General features: G+C 49.1%; 1 protein-coding gene across 1 annotated transcript in view; it reads right to left on the bottom strand.

The window, feature by feature from the left end:
* Nucleotides 1-271: 271 nt before the first annotated feature.
* Nucleotides 272-23,547, bottom strand: part of Duox1 (dual oxidase 1) — a 33,624-nt gene continuing 10,348 nt past the window's right edge. Inside the window, exons 11-34 of the mRNA XM_021155881.2 lie at nt 23,499-23,547; nt 23,105-23,277; nt 21,682-21,857; nt 21,304-21,422; nt 20,625-20,762; nt 19,863-19,976; nt 18,948-19,147; nt 18,141-18,326; nt 14,809-15,034; nt 14,554-14,647; nt 14,169-14,344; nt 11,947-12,016; nt 11,436-11,561; nt 10,423-10,601; nt 10,043-10,273; nt 9,438-9,537; nt 9,180-9,229; nt 7,652-7,779; nt 3,606-3,759; nt 3,013-3,245; nt 2,624-2,782; nt 1,424-1,579; nt 1,202-1,330; nt 272-553 (exon numbers count right to left, since the gene is read on the bottom strand). The exon at nt 23,499-23,547 is cut by the window's right edge and continues 54 nt beyond it. Coding sequence (XP_021011540.1) covers nt 431-553; nt 1,202-1,330; nt 1,424-1,579; nt 2,624-2,782; nt 3,013-3,245; nt 3,606-3,759; nt 7,652-7,779; nt 9,180-9,229; nt 9,438-9,537; nt 10,043-10,273; nt 10,423-10,601; nt 11,436-11,561; nt 11,947-12,016; nt 14,169-14,344; nt 14,554-14,647; nt 14,809-15,034; nt 18,141-18,326; nt 18,948-19,147; nt 19,863-19,976; nt 20,625-20,762; nt 21,304-21,422; nt 21,682-21,857; nt 23,105-23,277; nt 23,499-23,547 — 3,489 coding nt within the window. The 3' untranslated portion in view covers nt 272-430. The remainder of the gene's footprint in view (nt 554-1,201; nt 1,331-1,423; nt 1,580-2,623; nt 2,783-3,012; nt 3,246-3,605; nt 3,760-7,651; nt 7,780-9,179; nt 9,230-9,437; nt 9,538-10,042; nt 10,274-10,422; nt 10,602-11,435; nt 11,562-11,946; nt 12,017-14,168; nt 14,345-14,553; nt 14,648-14,808; nt 15,035-18,140; nt 18,327-18,947; nt 19,148-19,862; nt 19,977-20,624; nt 20,763-21,303; nt 21,423-21,681; nt 21,858-23,104; nt 23,278-23,498) is intronic.

The raw sequence follows: 23,547 nt of genomic DNA on the forward strand, positions 1-23,547 counted from the left end.
CTGTAAGTTGCCCTTGGCTACTCTAAGACATCTCCCAACCATTTTGAAGAGAGGAAGAACACAGAGTGAAGAGGACTCGAAGACGCCAGCATCCATATTTTCACTCTAACTCAGTTACTTACACAAACTTGACAGGTTATCTACTGTCAAGTTTTTGCTTAATTCTCACTTTGTCCCAACCCAAAAGCTCCCCTACTTCTGAACCTATAGTTCTTAAACAGTGCTCCTTCGACAAACTCAAGACACATTCTGGCCCTAGAGATCTCTGAGCCCACACATGATGCCTGAGCGAGGCTACCTGGACCAAGTTGGCAGGTGGAAAGGGCCAAGGCTGAAGTGGCCAGAAATGAAGAGTCCTGGGTTAAGGCACAGGCCAAAGCCCCTGCTGTCCCAGCAGGGCAGTAGTGGGCATAGTTGCTGGGCAGGAGGCCTAGAAGTTCTCATAATGGTGAGAGAAATGAGTCCTGTCCTGCCTGTTGATGAGCTGACAGGCCTTCTCTACATTCTTAGTCATGCCAGGGGGACCACAGCTAAATACTCCAATCTTCCGGACCTGTTGGAGGAGGAAGAGCCAGAGATGAACATATTTACTGGTAGAGCTGGATCAGTATTCAAAACAGTAGCCAGGTTCATGTTCCTGGTGCAGGTTAGCTTTATGGTCCTGTTAAAGGCCATCCATTGTTCACACTCAAGGTTTATTTTGTACCATGTATGGTGAGGGCTGGCTCACTGTAAGTCTAGCTCAATTTTGTAAGTGCTAGGTCAGTGTAAAAGGACCAACTGAGTCAATGTTCAAATTGAGGGACAGCTTGGTGTATGTGATATCTGTGGCCAGCCCACTCACTATTCATGATGAAAACTTAGTTCCACATCCAGGGGGAGAGCTGGCTTAGTATTAATGGTGAGTATAACCCTGATTGTATAGTAAGGAATATTTCTATTACTGAGCTCCTCTGTTTTGGTGGATGAACTTAGGCCTCAAAGTTGGCAGATCTCTGTTCCCTTCATCCATCATTACTTCCTTCCTTCCTACCTTAGGATGGCCCTCCATCTATGTTTCTCCAGTCTGTAACATTCCAATCTCCCAAGAGATGGCTTCTCAGCGGTGACCAGTTGTTTCCTTAATAGACTAGGATTGAGAGCTTTGCTCAGCCCTCGGGTGACCAAAGGAGTCGAGAACTAAGATATGAAGTATACTTACCTGGGGGTGGACTTCCTGCAGAGAGTTGAAAAAGGGCTCAAAGGGAGGGCGACCAAAGTGGGTGATGGAGCGCAGGCCCGTGAACAAACTCCTGTTCAGCACCTTCTGGAAGTGCCGCTCACAGATGTACTGGCGAATGAAATGGAGGAGGAAGGCCATTGCTAGGACCAACCCTTGGCCCTGGAGTGGCCCTCCTGCCATGCCTGACTGGCCCTGACCTACCAGCATGGTGGTCCTGAGGTCGAACTTCTCAGCCAGCTGAGTAATGTAGATGTGCACAGACACCAGGTCCTGGCGGTCATTCTCCTCCACCTCCCGGATGATGTCAGCCAGCCACTCAAACTGTCGCTGCGTTCTTGTCACCCAGATGAAGTAGATCTGAGGACACACACTGGGGCTCAGAGCCAGCTCAGCTTGGCTTCCCTATAGATCCTGGATCTCAACATGGAATTCTGACCTCAGCTAGTCTGTTCCTATCCCTAGACCACCTAGGAAATAGAATGTACAGGAAGTAGGGCCAGCTTCAATACAGAGATGTATTTTGCCCTTGGACAGAGTGGTGGGAGTGAGAAGCGATCTCACCAAAGAGCCTTCCACCACTGAGCTGAAGGTCTGTCAGGTCCAAGGCAGCTTCCTCAAGCCAAGCCCATCCTAGTGTGAGCAGCTGCCTAGAGGCAGAACTTTTGAGCTGAAAGGCATTTCATAGAGCTGCCACCCTAGGGATCTTTAGCTGCCTGAAATGTGATTAAAAAAAGAAAGGAGGCCTCCCTGGCAGGAGCCAACTCAAGCTTTCAAGAGGATAAGCCAGGTACCGCAAGTGAAGGAACAGAAGAGCTGGCACCCTCTTGAGTGCAGGCAGCACATAGGCTGGGCCTCTGCCTGCCACATTCCAGCACACCTGATTCACTTGCCAGGCCCAGAGAGACAAGCAAGGACCTGCCACTCGGTCGGAATTACAGAAAAGGGGGCCTGAAGCCTTAGCTATGTTGCTAGGGCCAACCCACCTGCAAGTCCTACCTTGGTACCTCCCCTGGATCCTGAGACCTAAGCCAGTTTTACTTGTGCCCCACCCCAAAGGCACCCTTCCCTCTCCCAGCCAGTGCTCCAAGGGCTGGCCTCTTCTGGATGAGGGAATGTAGTTTCGTTGCTTGCTTGTTTTGTTTTACCTTCCTTGAGCCTTTCCTGGAGAGACTTCCCACAAGTAACTCCTATGTGGGCACTCCTATGAAGGAGCTCTTGGAAATGGGGTGGGGGCCTTACGGACATCAGTATACCAACTCTGCCCATCAGAACACCCTGACATCTTTCCAACATACTGCCCCTCTCCAGGTTTCAGACTGACTGGCCTTTGCCCAAATATCAGAGACAAGAATGGAAGCAGGAGATGCAGTCATTGTTAGGCAAATGGGGGTTGGTACTCACCTTCTTACAGAACACTTGGCAGCTGACTGATGACTTGAAAACCAGGTCTTTGAGGATGGAGGCAAAGGGAGTGACTCCAATACCTCCTCCTACCAACACTGACACCTCAAACTTATGCCACTCCTGGTGGCCCTCTCCAAACGGTCCATCGAGGTACAGCTGTAGGGAGTGCAGTGGTTTTTAAATTCAGCTTGGCCATCATTCTGAAGCCAGAAGTGGAAACAGTAGGCAGGGGTAGGGAGTTATATGACATCAGCAAAAATACAGGGTGGGGTTGGATCTGTGTCTTTTCTGGAACAGCAAGTCTCTGGATTGTGGAAGAGGGTACAATGGGGAGCCTGAGATGCTGGGGGAATTGAAGAGTGAATAGATATCTGAAGTCAGGGCACCTTTGGGTATCTGGCACAGGTGTCACCCGTTGGGGGTGAGTAGATCTCCCTGAGGCGAGTGGTCCAGGGTCCAGCCGCCCGGATGTGCAGGCTGAGTGTGTCCTCATGGGGTGCAGAAGTCAGTGTGAAAGGGTGATACTCGGTGGTTCCCAGAGCCAGGCACGCAATCCGAACCCACTGCCCTGACTTATACTCAAAGCCCTGGGGCCTCTGGAACCGCAGGTGGGTCACTCCTAGGAAGGGATGATGCAAGAAACTGTTGCCTTGGACCTAGCAACAGTATGGTCTCCAGAAGTTCCTCCAACCTCAGCTCTGTTAACAAGTAGAAATTCCCTTATAGAGCCTTGCCTTAAGGAGGAGCGGGGGATGCACAGGGCAAGAGGAAGCCTGGCCCAGTCTCCTCCACAATCTGTCTTAAGCAGGGCCTAATCTAGCAAAGAACGTTTCTCATTGAATTACTCCTCCCAATGGCTCCAGGCCCCTTCTGCCCTCACTGGGCAAGGCCAGTAGACTTGAGTGGTCCAGACACTGTTTGTGCCTGGTCAGTTGCCTTAGTAGCCAAGCTGGTTCCCTCATGACCTCCAGGCTTGTACCTGATGGCAGCAGCTCAGCCTTCACCACGCTGATCTCCACCTTCTTCCGGCTCAGGCTCACCAGCTTGTCCCCCACATAAATAATTGCAGGGACCAGGAAGAAGATGTGGAACCGGGGCATCTGGATCAGAGCAAAGCTGCCATGTATGATGAGCTGCACAAACCAAAGAATATGGCTCAGACGAGAGGTACACACAACAGACTGTGGGGCCAGCTTTGTCATTAGACCCTATGAACTTCTCCACAGGGGCATCTATTCCCCACCTCACCATCTAGGCTCTAAAACAACCATTGCCACCGCCATCCTCCAAAGCATGGCAAAGGAATACTAGCATCCTAGACATAGCCAAGTTGACTCCCACCTGGACTCTGTAAGATAACCTACTGTGTGTATTTCACAAGTGTGTTGGGGAGGGGGAAGGGCTGATCTCAGATGTAGCCCATGCTGGCCTTGAGCTTGTGGTGATCCTCCTGCCTCAGCCTTCTGAGTGCAGGATTTACAGGCCTGTGTCAACACACCTGGCCAATGTGACCCTTTGAAGTCCTTTTTCATCATGCCTTCTGTCTAAAGAGCCTTAGTGAACCTTCCATTATACTCTCTGGCCTTGCAGCACTCTGGCCTCTAGAACCCTTCTGGCTGGTTCTTCCTCCCTGTTCCTCAAATACAAGTCTTTTGGGTTCTGAATCTTTGCACTTAACAGGGCTAAGGCGAAGCCTGGGCTTCCTACTCCTAGCGCTTCCCATGGCAGTTTCCACCCCCTCCCCAAGTTTCAGCAGAAATGGAGCCTCTTCGGCCTTGTGTCAGTCACATCACATCTCCTTGTTAACTTGATCTGCCATCATCCATAATCAGCCTTTGCTCGTTCCCATGCCTATCATTGTCCTGAATGGTCTGAGGAGGCGGGGACTCTGCTAGCATCATTTTGGTTCTTCGCAGTGCCTGCTGGGTACCCACTTCGTACTCAGTAATGGCCAGGAAGAGGACGTCCTGCTTATCCCACCTTTTGGTGGCTAAGAACACCTAGCTAGTCTACCTTTTCAATGAAAGAGCCTGACAGACTATAACCACCTCTACATAAGATTCTCTCCCTTCCTCTCTTTTGTTCTCTAGGGTTTAAGCCTAGAGAACAAAACACTTGCTAGACTAGTGTTTACCACAGAGCTACATCCAAGCTCTTTTCTTACTTTTTTGTTTTGAGGAAGCCTTAATGATTCAATTAGGCTAACCTTGAACTCACTCTGTAGACTGAGCAGGCTGTGAACTTACAGTACTACTTCAGGCTCCCAAGTAGCTGGGACTGTAGGCATGTGCTATCAGCCCCCTACTGCAAGGTTTTCTTTAAGGTCATGCCTGCTTCTTCTCTGTAGCCTGTGACACTAGTGACCCCCTCCTCACCTCCGTGTCTCATAGCTATTTCAGCAACAGTGCTCTTCTGGTTCTGCCTCAGCCTTCCTGGCCACCATTCCACTGTCATCCCCAGTCATGGGTGTGGTCCAAGCTTAGTTTCCTCACCCATTGCTCTTGTCTTTCTGTGCTCCACCATGCCCATGGGCTCTAATGAGCCATAACCATTCTGCCTTATCTGCCACCTCCACATGTCGCCAGCTACCCAGGCCTGTCTCCTTTGTCCCTGGATAGTCTGTCACGTTTCCCACCCTACATCGGTGTGCATGCCCTTCTACCTGGATTGCTCTTTAGTTCCTACTCAGCCTTGTCACTGTTTCGCTCTCTCTTCTAAAGCTGTGGTCTGAGTCCCATTTTCTCTCAAAGTCGCCCCTGACCAGTTCAGTGTAAGTAAAACTTTCCTCCTTGACTTTCTAGGCCTTACTGTTGGGACATTCTGCTCAGCAGTTCCTTCTGTTTGGTGTGCATGTGGCACTGATTTCTGCAGCAAATCCTAAATTCCTAAAGGTGGGGTTTAGTGTTGCCACCTGTTGGGCCTCCCTCAGAGCTAAGACAGAAGAGACCCTTGGTTGCTATCTGTTTCATTGAAATCAGGCCTCTTGTTCAGGAATTCCTTCCCCAGGAAAGAGTTCCAAATTTTTAAAGCTCTCCTTCATGGTGGGGCAGTTCAGTTTCTGAGTTGCCAGCTTAGACATTCTTTCTCAGGGTCTGCTCTATACTGGGGTCTTTTACTTATAACTTTCCTTTCTGGCCAGAGCCAAGTGCCTTCCTCCACCCCCTGTGATAAGTGATAAGATAGTTGCTATATCCCCGATCTCCCTCCCCACATATAAAAGGTTCCCAATCTGCCAGGCTAGAGCTGCCCAACAATCCAGTGTTGTCTACAACCAGCAATGAATCAGGAAGTAGTCTTGGACTTAGTGGATCAAGCTAGCCACTCTACAGGATCTCCCTCTAGTTTTATCACCAGGAAACAAGAAACAACATTTTCGTAGCAGAAGCAATAGGCAGAAGGCTAGGGATCCACACATTTTTGGATAGGTAGGAAATTAGTGGGAAGGGAGGAGATTAGTTAGCCACAGCTCCCAGAGGAGGGAGCGGTTCTTTGGAAATAAACATCAGCAGTTCTAGGAAATATCCTAAGCCAAGCCTGATAGTTATTTCAGAATCAGGATGTGCTGAGCCACAGGCAAACTCTGTGTGTGTGTGTGTGTGTGTGTGTGTGTGTGTGTGTGTGTGTGTGTGTCCGTGTCCCAGCTATTAGTGAAGACAGAGCTGCATCTGGGAGGAGAGGGGTGGGGTAACAGGATCAAGCCACACCCAGGCAGTGGTACATTCTTACTCTTCATCTCAGAACAAAGGAGATCCCTGTATGCTGCTCTATTAGGAAATAAAAATGCCAGTCATGGGGGCTTAGGCTCTGTGAATGCTAGCAGCCAAGCCATCAGTCATCAGGTAGAAAAAGTGAAGGCCTCAGACCTGGGTACAGTGCCCTCTGCAGAGTACTGTGTACCTGAGGAAGGTGGGCAATCTGTGTAGTAGCACAGGGAGCCAGGTCAGAGTTGGCTCGGGAGTTGAGGTGAATCAGCTGATGACAAGACAGTGAAAGGTGAAAGGATCAGAAGAAGGGAGGAAACATGAGAAAAGAAGACCCTGGGTTGAGAAGGAGCCAGTGTAAGAACAGCAACAGTAGAACCCAGCCTCTGCTTGGACCAGCTCTCACTGATACTGTCAGGCATTGTCTCTGAGTCCTGAGTTAGCTGACAGGCCAGTGTCATGACATCTCCTGGGGAAGTGAGTCTACATCAAAGGAATGCCACATCTGTTCTCTGCTCCCCTCTCTGCCTCCTCCTGGCTGCAGGTTCTTGCTGTAAACCTCCTCCATCCTCAAAAGGTCTAAGAGATCCCTTCCTCTGCCACCTAGCCTCTGACTGTCTTCAAAGACCCAAGCCATTCTGTCTCTGGTATCTGGACCTGAACTCTCTCCTTGGAGCCCAGACCATCTGCACCTCTGTCTGTCTGCCTGTCCATGGTGTTGATAACACTTAGAAGCTCCTTATCCTCCAGTAACCCATCTCGGCGTCCTCTTGAACCATTTGCTCCATCCGAAACCTAACAAGTTGGAGTCTTAAAGTACATCTTATCAGCAATCTGGCTGGTGGTTTGAGTGACCTTATTAACCTTACAAGTGTTGTTTGGCCGGATGATGCGGCTAACGCTGTCTCAGATGAGATCAGAACAGAATAGAACCCTTTAAACTTCCTCCAAAAGAATAATTCTTCCTTAAGGTGCAAGAAGTCCACTATGGAACCAAAAACCAGCCACTCAAAGGTAGAGAAGAACTGGAAAGAAATGGTGAGGGGAAGTCTGTGAGGAATGTGGATGAGCCTGGCAGGGCTACTACTGAAAAAAAAAAAAAAAAAAAAGCCCATGGAAAGGAGGGCATCTTCCAAGAGCCGCATAATGGGGCCAACCTACTGGAGAGCACCACTCTATAATTTCCATCTTTGTAGAGGGGCGTGGAGAAATGGATACTTGAAATAACTTAGGGGATGGAAAACCAATGTCCCAGCTTCCATGGCCTCCCAAGGAATGTCTTTTGTATACCCCACAGGCCTGGACCACGGCCAGAACCCCTCACCAGAATGTAGAGAAAAATGTAGAGGTGATGGGTCAGCCAGAAGCCCCGGAAACTGCGGCGGCGGAAGTGGTGGGAGGCGAAGACGTACATGATGGCCAGGGCCAGGAGCAGGAGGACCCCAGTGAGACCTGTGAAGAGGACAGGAAGCAGAAGACTGAGGGACAGTGCAGTGTGGAGGGTGTGTCCTGGGGTATTCAGTCATGTCCCTCTCTACACCTGTCTGAACTGGAGGGATGACAAAGTGGTCTTGAACTTAAGTATGCCCAGATCATAGGTACCGTTTGATTCAACAGAGCCACTTCATCGTCTATAGCTGTAATCCTTTCCACCTGTGTCATCACATTTTTTTAAAGTGTCACCCCTTTTCCTGACCCTCAGGTTCTCAAGAACAAGGACCACACTAGGCTGTCTCACCACTGATCCTCCTGCCTGTTGCCAGGCCTGGCACACTGCAGGCTTTGTATAAATGTGTGCTGGATGAATTGAATGCACAGAAGCCTCTAAATGAGACATGGGGAATAGCATGCTCTGTCCCCATGGTGTCAAAACTACACCAACCACTGATTATCATAGGATTTGACATGAACTCTGAACCAATATGTGCATGGGACCATACTAACCTAGCAGATTGCCAGAGTTCTTTGTCCAGCCTGGAGTTGATAGAAAGCTCCATCCTCTTTCATGGAGGATCCCATGCCAAGGGTACAGAGAGGGTAATACTAGAGCCAGGTTGGGGGTGTAGAAACCCAGAATAGCCTCCAGTGATCAAGGAGGAGAGAGACAGTAATTAGGAAGATTAGAGCCCTGATGTGTGGAGAAGCGAAGGTTAAGAGGGGATTGAACCACAGCCTGTAAACTTGTGAGTAGAGAGAGGAGCATAAATACAGTCTTATCCACCAAATCCCAGTGTGTCAAAGTCAGCGAGCACACTCTGAAGTTCAAAGCAGTAGGATTACCAAAAAAAAAAAAAAAAAAAAAAAAAAACCCTGCTGCATTTCACAGAAAGGAGTGCATAGAAAACACATTACCCCCAAGAGGGTACAGACTGAAATATAAATAGGTTTAGGACAAATCTTAATAGATTCACAGCTATTAGTTCTGAAATGGGTGATTGTAGGAAGCTAGAAATATGCTTTCTCCACCCACCCACCCCCACCATGACCTTTGTCAAGAAATCTTACGGTGTGGGTAGGGACTTATGTCTGGTTTGATAAAAAGCCAAGTCCTTCTTCCATGCAGCCGGGACACAGCATTTCTCAAAGCAAACATCACGACAGGTATTTGTATTATGAAAAGGGACCTACTCCCCAGCCGCCTGAGAACTGAACCAGACTGGAGGCCAGTAAGCCTTTTCCAGGGAGGAACTAGCTCAAGGATGAGGGAGTTATAATGCAGTCAAACTAAGTCTTTCTGCCTCTGTCCTCGGGGACACTGTAAGAGTTGAGGAAGTTTAGCTGTTCAGTGACAGAACCCAGAGCCTGGAGTTTGGAGTGAAGCCTAGACATTGATAGAAGGGAAGGTCTCTCACCTGGCACAGTCTGGAAGAACCACCAGTAATACTTCTGAGGGAACTCTGACCTGTGCAGATGACACAGCAAAGGCGTGAGCTGAGCTCTCCGGGACCTCTCCTAGAGTTTCCAGAGGAACAGCACAGCCTAGTCACCAGTCTCTCCTGCCAATGGCTCAGCTTGGTCATTGTCACTTTATCCCAGAAAGTGACACTGTCCTCTAGGCCAAGTAAATTTCTCCTCTCCCTTCAAGAAATTCACTCCTGACACACACTTACCCATCATCGTGGAAGAGGCCAGGGAAGAGGCAAGAGAGGACACTCAGCGGACTGATGGAGAACAGGTACACATTCACTACGTGGCCAGCACTGTGTAAGACTAAGAAAGACCAGACAAGGTGGTGAGCCCAGAGACAGCCCAGCGAGGGTGCACAACAAACAGGGCAGACTGAAACAGCACCTTTGGGGGCTGGGCTGCTGACCTGTAATCAACCTCCCACTCCTTCCCCATTCCACCCACGAAGAACACAGCCACAAGTCTGAAATTATACCACTGGAAGCACATTCCTTTGGTTTCTTTCACAGATCTGTTTTAAAGCATAAGAACTAGGAAAGCAGTCATTTGTATCCTTGTGCTAGAGTCTTGGTAGACTGTCAGAAGTTGGGGCAGGGATGCCCTTGAAAATGCAGGAAAAGCCATTCAGGGAAAGGTAGGTTCCTGGGCTTCATTTCATCCCACAGCCCAGCTAACTCCATCCTTATGGAGAAGGCCATCCAAATCGACATTAAAGTTAGGTGCAAAGGACAGTGGGAGGAGTCTGACAGGAGAGGAAGCCACCAAGGGCAAAAGGCACCAAGAGAAAGCCCAGAGCAGCAGCCCCTGCCTGTGAGGATGATGGCTGTGGAGGCAATGAGGCGATGGAAGTCCACGGCAGCATCGAAGGGAATGTAGCGGTTGAGGAAGGTCTCCCGCAAGAAGGTGATGAGGTTGCGGCACATGGTGAGCAGGATGTAAGAGAACATGAAGGAGATGCTGGCCGCTGTGCCCCGGGACAGGATGATGCCTACACGTGTGGTATCGGTGATGCCACTGTGGTGAGCCACAAACGCATAGTCTGTGGAAAGGAAACAGTGAGGCTGTAGGCGACGCTGTTGTCCTTTACTGCAGCTCGCCCTCCCCCCCAACCCCAACCCCACATCGGGATGTGTGTCACTCACAATAGATCCAACTCCCTGCCCCAGACTTGCGGTATGTGTCACTCACAGTAGGCTCTCTCCAGGAAGAGCGCCCCAGTGATGGTGTAAAACACCGCTACACAGCCAATGTGGCGCCTGTAATTCTCAATAAAGCGCTTGAACTGCTGCACCGTTTGGTGGCGGCGGCTGCGTTGAAACTTCTCTCGGTGTGCCTCAGTGAACAGTAAGGGCTGGAATGAAGTTACCCTAGGAGAGAGGTAGCCTTTGGCTTGTCAAACTCAATACAATGGGAACCTGCTACCCCAAGGGACAGCCTGGGAAGGACCCTCTTGCAGCAGGGTTCAGACCTGAAGGCTTTGCCCCCACTGTCTAAGTGAGGGCTGACTTCCAAGTAGTTATTTCAACTCTGCGGATACACTCCATCTACACCAGGATTCATTCACAGACAGTCCCTTCCTCTCCCTGTTTGTAGTTCCTACTAGGCACCCACAGTGAGGCTTTAGAAGGCTCAAGAGGCCTGTCACAGTTAGCTTTAGTAGTCAGCTTGCCACGTCTGGTATCTGATTGGCATACTTATGGGACATTCTTTTTTTCCTTAATTAATGTCAGCAGACCCAACCCACCATGGGCAGTGCCATCCCTAGGCAGGTTGCCTAGGCTGTGTAAGAAAGGTAGCTGAACAAGCTGGAGGAAGCGAGCCAGTAACCAGTGTTCCTTTGTGGTCTCTGCTTCAAGCTCCTGCCTTGCCACCTCTCTCTGATATATTGTAACCTGTAAGCCAAATAAGCCCCTTTCTCCCCAAGTTACTTGTAGTCATGATTTTATCCTAGCAATAAAAACCTAATGAGGGCAGGGCATCTATTGAAGACCCTCCTGACTTCCCACGCAGAGGGAGAAAACAGCCTTGAGTTTCCCTTGCCCTTCCTATCATTCCAGTACGCATCAGTACAGTGCACCAGACTCACTGTACGAAAGCATTCTGGGGCAGAGAGTATTTATCTGCCAGTAAAGCCGAGAGCCCTGAACCACTCAATGGATTGTTGAAGGGATGCATGGACTTTAGAGGCACAACAGGCATACTTTTTGCCAAACCTCCGTCGAATCTCTTGAGGAGGGTCTGTGTCCATGGGGCACTGCAGTCTCTGTGGTGATGACGCAGTCTTCATGTTGTTTCGGGCACAGTGGGCACTCATTCTGGGCGAAGGGCTAGGAAGGAAAGGCAAAAGGTACCATCTGACTCCTGCTCTGCCTCCAAACCAACTTTGTCCGGGAAAGATCAAAACCCTCCACATGGGACAGCAAGATTCCCGCAGATAGGCAGACACAGAGAGAATGAGTCCCTATTGAGGCCTCCATATATAACTGTGTCCTCTACAGGACATTTGGCCCAAGCAGGAAACAAGCTTTGCTGAAACTCAGCAGGCTTTCTTCTCCTCATCCTGAGGAAGGATGTGTCTGTCCACTCGGAGGAAGTGGGGCCCTTTTCTATTTGCATGAAGGTGCTACAATAGATAGTGGTGGTGGTGGTGGGGCAACCTCAGCCATTCTTGGCAAAATGACAACTACCCAATACATGCAGACAGGAGCTTACCAGATCTTCTCCTGGCTGATGTAGGAGGCTCGCCGGCAGAGGTTCTTGATCACTTCCGGCACTTCCACACCTGGGTTGCAGAGCTTGGTTAGGGGACAGCTCAGTGCCCAGAGTCTAGGAGAGCCTGGCTCGCTGCACAGGGTCCCCCTTTTCCTATGCCCAAGCCTGTAGAAAGGCTCCACTAAAAAGAGATCCCAGCCTCAGCTCTTGGCCCCCGTAGGAACTGCACTTACCTATCAGTGATAGATAGCGATAAGGGAGGTCACTGAAAAGTCTTTCTATTCTGTGTTTGAAAATGTTCAGAATAAAACCCTGGAGGCTTCATCTCATTGTTCTGTCAGAGCTGTACAAAGCAAGGTCGAACTGCAAATGCAAATTCTTAGGAGGTCTGGGGCCTCCAAGGGGCTTCTAAGTTCTGAGCCAACACCAAAGACATCTTGGCTTATGATAGACTGATCTATGTGGAGTTCAAGTGCTTAAAGATTTACTTATTTTAATTTTTTTTTTTTTTTTTTTTTTTTTTTGGTTTTTCGAGACAGGGTTTCTCTGTATAGCCCTGGCTGTCCTGGAACTCACTTTGTAGACCAGGCTGGCCTCGAACTCAGAAATCCGCCTGCCTCTGCCTCCCAAGTGCTGGGATTAAAGGCGTGCGCCACCACCGCCCGGCCTTATTTTAAATTTATGTTTGTGGGTGCTTGTATCAATGTATTTATGTGTAGCATATGTGCGTCTGATGCCAGAGGAGGCCAGACGAGAACATCTGAGGCCCTGGAACTTGGTGACAGATGGTTGTGAGCTGCCATGTGGTTACTGGGAACTAAACCTAGGTCCTCTACAAGAGCTCTTAACCACTGATCCGTACCTCTCACTCTAACATGAAGTGTTTAGAACCAAGTACAGATAACCACTCTCCAATTTTCAGTAAACAGCAAATGTGTTGAAATAGTGATGAAGAGTGGATTCTGATGAAAAGGGAGTGGCTGCTTGTAATATGTTTGTGCCTTTTCTGTCATGTGGAATTTTTCTCAAATAGATCAGAAGAAAACAAGTGATTAAAAGTGAATCAAGACATAGTTAGCCTTTGGCTTGATCCTCAAGCCCCTGCCTGGTTATCCCAGGGCAGAAACTTCCTAGTGCCTCCCTGGCCTCTGCCCACCATCAGACCCAAGTACCCAATGCCTTGGCTTGGTAGGAAAAGCTACAAACTCAACTTTCTTCTTCAGCATCTCCCCTCGCCCTCAGGCCAGAGGAAGCCTCATGCAGAAGTTTATCCACATCATGCTCATCTTGCTCCTGTCTCTCAGCAAAGCTGCCAGCCCCCACTTGTCTCATAATATGGGAAGGACTAGGTTCTGTCTCAACACGCCCCGAGAAGAATCATGAAGACGTGACAGCTCAGAACAGGCCACACACAGACCCCCCTGCTTGATATCTGTCCCTTTTGTCACTGAGACCCTGACCTCCACCCACCTGAGTCAGACCCAGGGTAAGAAGGAGCAGGAAGGACAAAGGAGTTGGGCTGTGATGTATTTAGCAAACATTTACTAAGCACATAACCAGGAGATACTGTGGGAGTTGGGGGACCAAACCCCAAATAAACCAGAACCACACAACCCAGCTGAGGAGAACGGAGTCTGGCCAAATCCAGTTGTAACAAAGAAACATTGTTTCCGCCCTGCTGCAAGCTTAGAGATGCAAGGGTGGGGTGGCTTTGGCCAGGAGCCAGGAGGAGCAGGGCAGATCCAGTCAACATCTACTGAAGACTTGGTGTAGTAGCGCACATCAGTTATCTTCAGCATTTAGAGGCAGAGACAGGAGGACAACCACAAGTTCAAGGCTAGCCTAGCCTACATTGCAAGTTCCAGACTACCCACCGTGCACATAGCAAGACTCTGTCACAAACAAACAAGCAAACAAACAAACAAAAGTCTTCTACCTATCCTTATCCCACCAACTTCAGCAGCCAGGATACATTCATAAGCCCAAGGCATTTTCATCTTCTTGGGCTCCTTTCTCCATACAGATAAAAATAAATTAGCAATGTTATTTGATAATTGCATGGGTATAAAAGAGAATATAATCTGCATTAGCTATATTATGTACTCTTGTATTGTATTGATTTTTCTTCTTGTTTTTTAAATAAAGTGTTTCTGTGGGTTCCTAAAAGTATATAGGGATGATACCCAACACATAAATCAGCCCTGCTAACCAGGCAGCCTCACCTTTGACACAGAGCTGTGTGAATCGGAGATCACTGTCGTGGTCCCGCAGCATGAAGTGGAAGTCCTCCCAGGTCAGCTCCTCCTTGTCCTGGAAGCCTGACTCCCGGAACATAGACTCAACCACCTCAGCCAGCTGGGCTTTGGACAGGCAGTTGTTGGAGATCTCGATGAAGGACCTAGGGTTGGAAGCAAGCACTGGCCATCCACGTCAGGATCCTCCATAACAGGGGTCCCAACTAGCTGAATCCCAAGTCCCCTATTAGTTCTACAAGGCTCTGGTTACAAAGATAAAGAGGATGCCCCCTGCTTCTCCTTTATACCTCTGCTATCCCATTGATGGCCCCTCTCCCTGGCAGTCCCTGTCCTGCCTGCTGGACCAACCAACCTTAGCATCCTAATGAACTCATCCTTGGAAATGAGACCGTTCCCATCAAAGTCATACATTCGGAACATAAGGCGAGACTTCTCCTCTGGGGAGCCTGGAAGAAGGAGGGTTCTGTGAGGAGAGACCCACCCAATCTCTAGAAACCCTTTCTAGACTGCCAGGCCTCTGTCGTAGTTGAAGACTTAGCCTCAGGCTCTCTATCTCCAATACAACATCAGTGCCCCATTTCTGGACAATTATTTTCTCCTTCCTCACCTTTCATGAAGACCACCAGGATGTCCAGGAACTCCCGGAAGGACAGGTAGCCATTGCCATCCTTGTCAGCCAGAGAAAACATGGACTCCACAAACATGTCCTGGGGCTTGAGGCCTAGGGAGTCTGCAAACTCAGCTCTGCTCAGCTCACAGGTCAGGGCCTCACGCACTTTGGTCGAAGAATCCAGAGGCAGAGTCCCTGCATCAGCCTGATTGATGTCTAACACCTGCATTTAGGTAGTCCCAGAGGTGGGAGGTAGGGGAGAGAGGAGGCATCTTTCACTTACAGGTTGATGGGGCCACTTTCTGAGGCAGATATTTGTCCAGCACACCACCGTAAGCAGTCTGTGGGTAATTATATTTAAACCACAAAGTCCTGGCCCTCTGGCTTAGCTGACTGAACCAAGTATGTATATTTGACCTAACCTGAGTATTTAGAATTAGAACCAAGAGGTCCCAAATATGCTTTGACAGTGGGTTCAGACTCTCAGAGGAAAGGGTCCAGGGGGAAAGTAGAGATAATCAAAGAGAGACCTTGTTTGCTGACCGCTTTCTCTTCCAGATATTTCCCAGACAAGCCAAAGACCCCACTTTGGGGTTCCTGAGACTATGTGTATCCTTTATGTCTGATTTATATCTCAAGAGTTTGGAGAGGAGAATTCTTATTATGGTCCACCCCCATCTTACCCAGGGACTGCTCTAGCAAGAGAACAGACACAGGGAAGGAGGTAGGCCACAGGTCACAATACCTGTTTTTCCTGCCTCTCAACAGCTGCTCAGTTCAAGTCTGACTGTCTTTTCATGAAACAAGCATTGCACTTCAGACAAGGTGCTTTAGTGGGAAGAGCCTGGGGCGGGAGGTAAGAGACTTGGGTTCATGTCCCAACGCTACCACCTGTGTGCACCATAACCTCGGGCACATCCCTTTGTTTGTCTGGGGTTCATTTCCTCACCGGCCTCACTTATCTCAGAGGTTATGATGGAAATCAGCAAGAGAGGCTGCACAGGGAAGGATTTCAAAATGGAAAGTACAGGGCAGCCATGGGGATGGCGGACAGTCCATTAAACTTCCGGAACAAGGTCTTTCCTTCATCCTGATGGAATCTGACCTGAGTGCAGATGCCAAGATTCTACTTGTGCCCAAGCAAGGAGACCTCCTCACCAGCCAAGGGTCCCTTGTTTCTTAGGCAAACTCCATATTCAATTAGGTGAAGAGTTAAGTCTGACCCAGAGTCCATTGTGCACACCCATTAGATAACAGTCTCCTGTATGAATCCTCTCCCAGCTAATTGCCTTGCTCCTTCTCAGACACTCATTCTTTCTCTCTCTTCTTCAGTACTCAATCCTACTCACCCCTTTCTCCTGGGCCAAAACTCTTCCACCTTTGAGCCCTTGCCAATCTTGCCTCCGTCATGAACTTGCACCAGACTGAAAGCTTTTCTTCTCTAACATCTTAGATCACTTGTTTCTGCATTGTTTTTATAATCTTCATCCCGTACCAGTCTTTGTGTAACTATCACCACCATCCCAACAGATTAATTAATGTGTTGGGTATGGCATGCCTGCTGGATTCATGTCTACCCATGAGCCTCATGCTGGGGATAGAACCCAGAGTCTTACACATCCCAGCAAGTACTTTACCACTAAACTATGTCCGCACATCGTTGGTTTTGAGACAGTAGCCCAGGCTGGACTTGAACTCCAGATCCTCGTGTTTCTCCTTTTCAGTGTAGAACTATAGGTGTGTGCCACCAGACTCTCATTTAATCTTCTGTCTCCACAGTAGCGTTCTATCCAGGCTACATTTATTTTTGTACTAGATGTGGACATCAGTCTTGGGATTTCCCCCTCTATCAAAATTTTCCACATCTTCCTGGTAGTTCTCAGAAATGCATATGGCAGACATTACATCTCCATGGTGCACTCCCTGAAGAAAGGATGAAGTATGATTTTCAGGAGCCCCACGGTACTGGCTTGCCCTGCTGCCTTCCTGCACATTGTCTCCCTGAAGTCTTACATCAGGAGACAGGGTTCACATGGGTTGGGACATCTTCGAAGTAAATATGAGAAGAATTTAAAAACCACTTTTGCCAAAGAGCCCCAGCTCCTCAAGTGGGCCTACAGACTCCTCAAAGCAGAGTAAATCTCAGCTTCTGTGCCTTTATTTTGTGTATCTCCTCTGGGCTTTCATTCCCTGCTCAGTTCAGGCACAAAGGCATGTCAATTGCTTAATGAGTGTTTCTCTAAAACCTGAAACTAGGGGCTGAAGAGACTAGGGGTTAAGAGCACACACTTCTCTTCAAGGGGATCCAAGTTCAGCTCCCAACACTCTCATTAGGTTTCTCAGGAAATTCACAACCTCTTGCCTGTCACTCAAGTCCCAGAGGGATGTGTTAGCCTCTTCCCTCTGCTGGCACCCACATTCATTTGTCCCTTGCCAATGTGGACATAATTAAAAATAAATCCCTTTGAAAAAGCAAAACAAAAATTCCCTGATGTCATCGGGTAATCACTCCTAAATTTACCTAATCTATCTCATCCCTTTTCAAGGATGAAGACTTCAAGAACAGAGTAACAAAAGTATTTTATCACCAGACTTTAACATCCTGCTCCAGACCCCTGAAAATCTCTAGTTGCTGCCATGAACCTGCAGTCACCTTGGAACAGCAAGCAGAACCTGCAGGCAGATCACCCCGTGATGACATTACTCTCTAAACAGAACCAGTACCTCCATGATAGGAACCGAAGCTGCCCACCTAAGCAAAACAATTCACCTTATGGGAACCAGAATGTTTCCCTAAGTAACAGGGAGTAACACAGTCACTGGAGCCAACTTGCGGATCTGACACTGAAATACTAACCAACCAGACCGTGGTTTGACTAAGGTTGATTAACTATGCCTCTAGGCCTTCTCTTCTGCCCTTTCCCTATATAATCCAGAAGTACTTGTCAGTATCAGCAAAGACAGTGTTTAGATATCCCATCTGTCTTCCCAACATGGCTATGTTGATTGGATTTCCGTGAGTAACCACTTTGATTTGTGAGGCAAGTGGCTGAACCTAATCTGTTGGGACATACTCCTACCCCCATACCTTCAGATCTGGCCTCTGGCCTAGGACTCCAGTAACTCCTGGTGACTTGACCTAAATCAGGACAGACTTTTCAGCTGAGCATTCAAGCCTTGAGATTTGAAGGATCATCCCCATGGCCTCATATAGGAAAGGATGTCACCACAGATGCACACACACACACACACACACACACATACACACACACACACACACACACACATGCACGCACACGCACACACCAGATCTGATCCCATGTACACACCTGGGAGAAAAGGTGCCTGAAGAAGGTCTCCAGGAGGTGGCCCCGTTGTTGCCTGGTCACTGCTGCCCTCATCAGCTCCTGCTCCCTCAGTTCCCACTCCTGGAAGCTCAGCCCATTCTCCTTCAGAGCTCCCCTGACGTTTTCCACCAGTGCCTGCCGCTCCTCCTCCATGTTAAACAACAGAACCTTCAAAGATAGCAGGAGCAGAGGTAAACATGTCAGAGCCTCTCAGGGACAGGTGTTTCACATGGAACACACAAAGGGTCATTGGTGTGGCCTTGCAAAAGAGATAACTGTTCTTCATTTACAGAAGAGAAAAGTGTGCTTTAGTGAGACATATTTCATACTGGAGAATAGCTGGGACTAGGGGTTGGAGTTGGGGAAGGAATTGGGGCAGAGGGTGGAGTGGACTGTGATCCAGGTAGTCAAAACACACGATCAGCCTCCTGTTTAACTCCCCTCCAAGTCGTGATTGGGTATGTAAAGTGAATAAATTAATTAATTAGTGGGGAAAAAAGAAAAAGGAACTCCTCTAGAGTCTGAAATAAGAGAATAAGGAAGAGGACCCAGGTTCTTCCAGGAACTCCTGGCTAGGACTTATAACCAAAGAAGGAGGCTGCCAGCTGCCACCAGAGTGAGAGGAGACGGTGTCAGCCTGCAGATCTAGAACAGGACAGACACGTTCAAATTCATCTCTCTACCAGGTACCACATCTGGGGACTGGAAGCCAAAACCCCTGTCTCCTGGCTTAGTCTCCTTTCCCTTTAGTTAACTGCCTCATCTGAGATGAGGCCAGCTGGGCCATACCAGATCATACTCCTTGGGGATCTTGAGCAGCAGGGTGCGGCGTCCACGGTTGCTGGACAGGATGAGGTTGACTTGCTGTGGGGGCCGCAGCTGGATGGTCCGGAGCACAGTGAGCCTGCCGTCCACTACTCGGATCTGTCCCGGCTGTAAGTGCACAAGCACTGGCCTGCAGGGTTCATTGCGGCCCTGCCACTCCAAAGCTGGGAAGCAAGAGATGGGGCTGGGTCAGCTTGGGTGCAGAAGAACACATAGGGAGAGAGAGAGGGCCAGGGCAGGGTCTCAGCAACAACTTGACCCCACCAACCCCAGACTCTGAGGGTCATTCTCTCCTCAACAGTGCTGTTGCTCCTCTAACCCACAAGGCAAATAAGGGCCACTATTTCCTGCGTGTTTGCTGGATGCTCGCTTTAGTGCTTTGAATTGGTTATTACATTCCTTCACAACTTAAGACACAGGCACCATTAGGATAGCTACTTTACAGATAAGAAGAAACAGGTCTAGGGAGATTTAAAACAAAATCTGCCTAAAGTCCAACAGCTAGTCCTCAGCGCTGGAGCCAAGATACCAATCCTACTTGACTTCAGACCTTCATTAATGACTCCTGTTGCCTGCACAGTTCCAGCACAGGATGCTGCAAAGCCATTCGGGACGTGTGAGTCACATTCCTTTGAGATGGAGGCAGGGTCTTATGACTCTTCTACTCCTCACTCACATTCCATTTATTTAGGATCATTGGGAGGAGCCTTGAAGCTTGGAAAACTGTAGATCCAGTGCCTACCATGGCTTTCCCCAACCTGCTCTGGCTTTTCCTACATCCCTGGGAATGAGGTTTACCTTGGACTTGGGGGTGGGGGTATGGATCATAGCCCCAAGTCATGACCTTCCCAGCACCGCCCTGGCTACCCCATGGCCTACCTTCCACTCCCCCTACAAGCTTCTCCGACATGATGCTCTGTCGGTCTTGTCTCTGGAGCCTCTTGAAATTCCTCATTCGAAGCCGGGCAACAATCCAGGCACTGAGGAGGCTGACTGGTGTGAGAGTAGAGAGGGATATTCAGGGAAAAGTGGTCATTAGAGAGAGAAGTCACTCCCTCATTTCCTTCAGAAGAGCTCCTTCTATTCCTAACTTCTGACCCTCACTCCCGCTGCCCAACTTTCAAATATCGAGGCTCTGTGGAGGGAGCACGTTGCCACCCATGGAAAGCTCTGGGTAGTGTCTAAAATATCAGCCACCATTGCTTCCATTACTCAAGTCCCTTCCCGGCCAGAAACTAAATCCAGATTCCTCAAACCACAAGCTAGATGCACCACACCAGGCTGCTGGGCCACCCTCACACAACCTTCCCATGCTTCTGTTCCAGAAACTGAGTCTGCCCCAGCTCTGCTTCTCAGCTGAGGACTTGTCTCTGATAGGTCCCTAGGCTGGCAGGCTCTCACAAACAGCAGTAGACCAGGGACTCTTATGGACTCTTGACCAAGCTAGGCCGGGGGCATCCCAGAAGATCAGGGAAGCAAATCTCCCTGGAGTTCACTTATCTACAGCCAGACACCTTTGCCTTCCCTAAGGCTTTTCTCACCAGAGAGACAGTACTCTACATTGTTTTGTTGTTATGCATAAAACACCCCCTAGACTACACCTTTCAATAGCACCACCTTGCCAACCCATTACTCTCCTACCTAAGGGGAAACAGCAAAGGGTCCCAATGGTGAGTCCGAAGCCAAATCCACTCCCCTCGAAATAGTCCCGAATGAAGAGGGGGGCACAGGCTGGCAGGCCCTTGGCGCTGAGCTGACTTGGCTGTGGACAGGGGTCTCCTGGGGAGGCAGAGGAAGTCAGAGTATCCAGTACTATTATGCCACAATCTGTCACAAGGACACTGAAGAGGGTATTAATAGAGGAGGTGAGGGTGCTCTGGGAACTAGAGAGGATGGGGCTGTTTACCCCTGTCATTGCAGCAAGATGATGGCATTTGCCTATGTGGATAGCAAGCAGGTCCCAGCATGAACTGCAAAATCTCTAACCCCGCCCTGCCCCTATATCTTTTTGTCAGCACTGCTGTGAAATATTATATTCTTTACCCTCATTTGGCCCTCTGGATGCCACTCACAGTCCTATCCCGTTCCATCTGAATGTAAGAGTCTCCCTCAGGTCTTTAAGAGAGTTGGCTCTGCCCCTAATTCAGCATCTACTACACTTGTGCAAAGGGAAACTGTATGTGGCAACCCTGGCACCTAGAATCAAATTTCTCATGGGCAGAACTTAGAGGGGTCATCCAGCCACATCAAACCAAGCCTACAGTTGAGAAAGGACAAGACCCTGGACCCACGCCCCTCCAGAGGTATCTAGGTAACATACCTGCAAGCCAAAAGAAGACACTGCGCTGTAGGGCACTGGGGTCCACATTGGTGACAGCCACTAGAATGTCCCGTAGGGAAGTGTTTCGGATCTCTGCGATCTCTTCCTTAGAGAACAATCTGGACATAGGAGAGGTGAGGAACTGTCAGGGTTAAGGAGAGATTTGGGACCTCACACTCAGGTATCCCATGGGGACAGAGTCTCTGGTCCATAGCTGTTTGTAAGAGCCTGCCAGCCTGGAGAGTCATCAGAGACAAATTCTCACTTGAGAGACCCAGAGGGGCTAGAATTGAGGCCTGTGAGGGCAGGGAGGGCCAAGCAGAGGGCCTGTGGTCCAGGTCATAGTAGATTCTAAGACACAGCCCAGGCAAGCCTCACCCGTTCCTGGTGTTTTCAAACCAGTAACGGTCACCATCTCGTAGCCTGACAAACTGGTCAAGGACAATAGTGCTGAAAAGGGGTCCAGGGTCTCCATGACTCTCCAGAAGCCCCCCTGGGAGTAGCTCCAGCCGAGACAGGTCCTGATTGTACAGGGCAGCTGTGGCCTCCAGCACCTGGAACAGAGGGTGTTTGAGAGGTTCTCAGCAACAAGTCCTGGGCAGAAAGACAGATCCCAGACATTAGCCCCTGGGCCAATAACAACAAATAACTCATTCCTAGAGAGTGCTTGTTACACCCCAGGCACTGCTCCGAGTGCTTTGCGTAAGTTAACTCATTTACAGGAAGCTTTCCACAGATCCCAATTCCTATTCTATGAAATTAAAACAAAACAACACAAGACAAGAAACAATAGCCAGTCCTCCATATAGTGTATGGGAGATGTGGAGCCTGAGAAGCAAGTCAGACTGTGAAAGATTGAATGCCGGAATGATATTATAAAAGGCTTTTATCCTTAGAGTTAAATCCCTCCCAGTTTGTGGTCACAGTGAGAGTATTTTTTTAAAAAATCTGACTACCCATCATTGTTGTTTGTTTTGAAGCATAGTCTCACTCTGCACCAGGCTAGCCTGGAAATGAGGTACTCCTGCCTCTGCCTCCCATGTCCTGGGACAGAGATATGGGGTCTCACGTGAGGATTTGTCTCTGACACCTCCCCCACTACCAGAGTTTTCTACTCTGCTTTTAATTTAATTTTTATGACATTTGTGTGTGTGTGTGACTGTGTGTGTGACTATAAGTGTGTGTGCGTGTGTGTGTGTGTGTGTGTGTGTGTGTGTGTGTGTGTGTGAATGTGAGACCAGAGGATAACTTTAAGGAATTAGTTTACCCCTTCCACCATGAGGATTCTGCAGGGGATCAGGGGTTGTCAGGCTTGGTGGCAAATGCCAGCCGAGTCATCTTGACACCTCCTGTTCTTTACTTGTCCCTAAGTACCTGACCAGGCTCCTTCCAATGACACCTAACTGAAGCCAAAGACTTCCTATTGACTTTTCTCATGATTCCTATGTTTATGTAGGCTTTACAAGTTTATAACTTGTACACCAAGTTAAGAGATTCCAAGTCCAGCAGGGTTTGCCTTTTGACTCTGAAGGCCCAGGTCCAGTAAATATGTATTAACTACCTGTTGCTTGCCACACACTTAACTTGGTAGACATTGATTTTGTTATTCTTAACAATCCTATAGTGGACATTGCAGGTCCTTGACTTAGGAACAAACGAAGACTGAAAAACGTGACCTGTGTGAGTTTTGTCCTCTCACCAAGTGTTAGACTCTGGCACCCATGGTTTACTACCCACCTTCCCCTGTTTGGGCAGTGTGCCCAGCCCCTCCCCAGCCCTCTGGGTCCTGACCCTTCCTCACAGTGCCATTGCTCCTGGAGAGTGCAGGGTTGATGTCCTGCCAGTGGGAAATGGGAGACAGGCCCAGTGCCTCCCTGGCTTTGGTGTAAGAAGGCAGGCCTAGATCCCGGCCCCTCTGCAGGCAGCTGGCCAGGTAGTCTGTACGGGAAAACTTCAGTGGCCCAGGCCAGAAATCTGAAAAAGAAACACTAAAGGGTTAGAGGGAGTTGAGGGCCATCACTGCAGCCTCCAGCCCAGATCACTAAAACCAATCCCAGAAATATCTGAACCATGATTTCAAGGATCAGAGAGTCTCTCAGCCCTGAGAACTCCTCCCTGCCTGCCTCTGCAGGTCCAGCAGGATCTCCTCCCAGTGGTCAGAAGTTCACAGCCTGCAGGGCCAGCCTCAGGCTCACCTTGCATGTCCTCAACCACCACGTGGTCCTCTCTCTCAGCAATCTGGGA

The sequence above is a fragment of the Mus caroli genome, unplaced genomic scaffold (genome assembly GCF_978045245.1).
Source record: "Mus caroli unplaced genomic scaffold, Mus_caroli_1 scaffold_2, whole genome shotgun sequence".
In the NCBI taxonomy this organism is placed as follows: domain Eukaryota; kingdom Metazoa; phylum Chordata; class Mammalia; order Rodentia; family Muridae; genus Mus; species Mus caroli.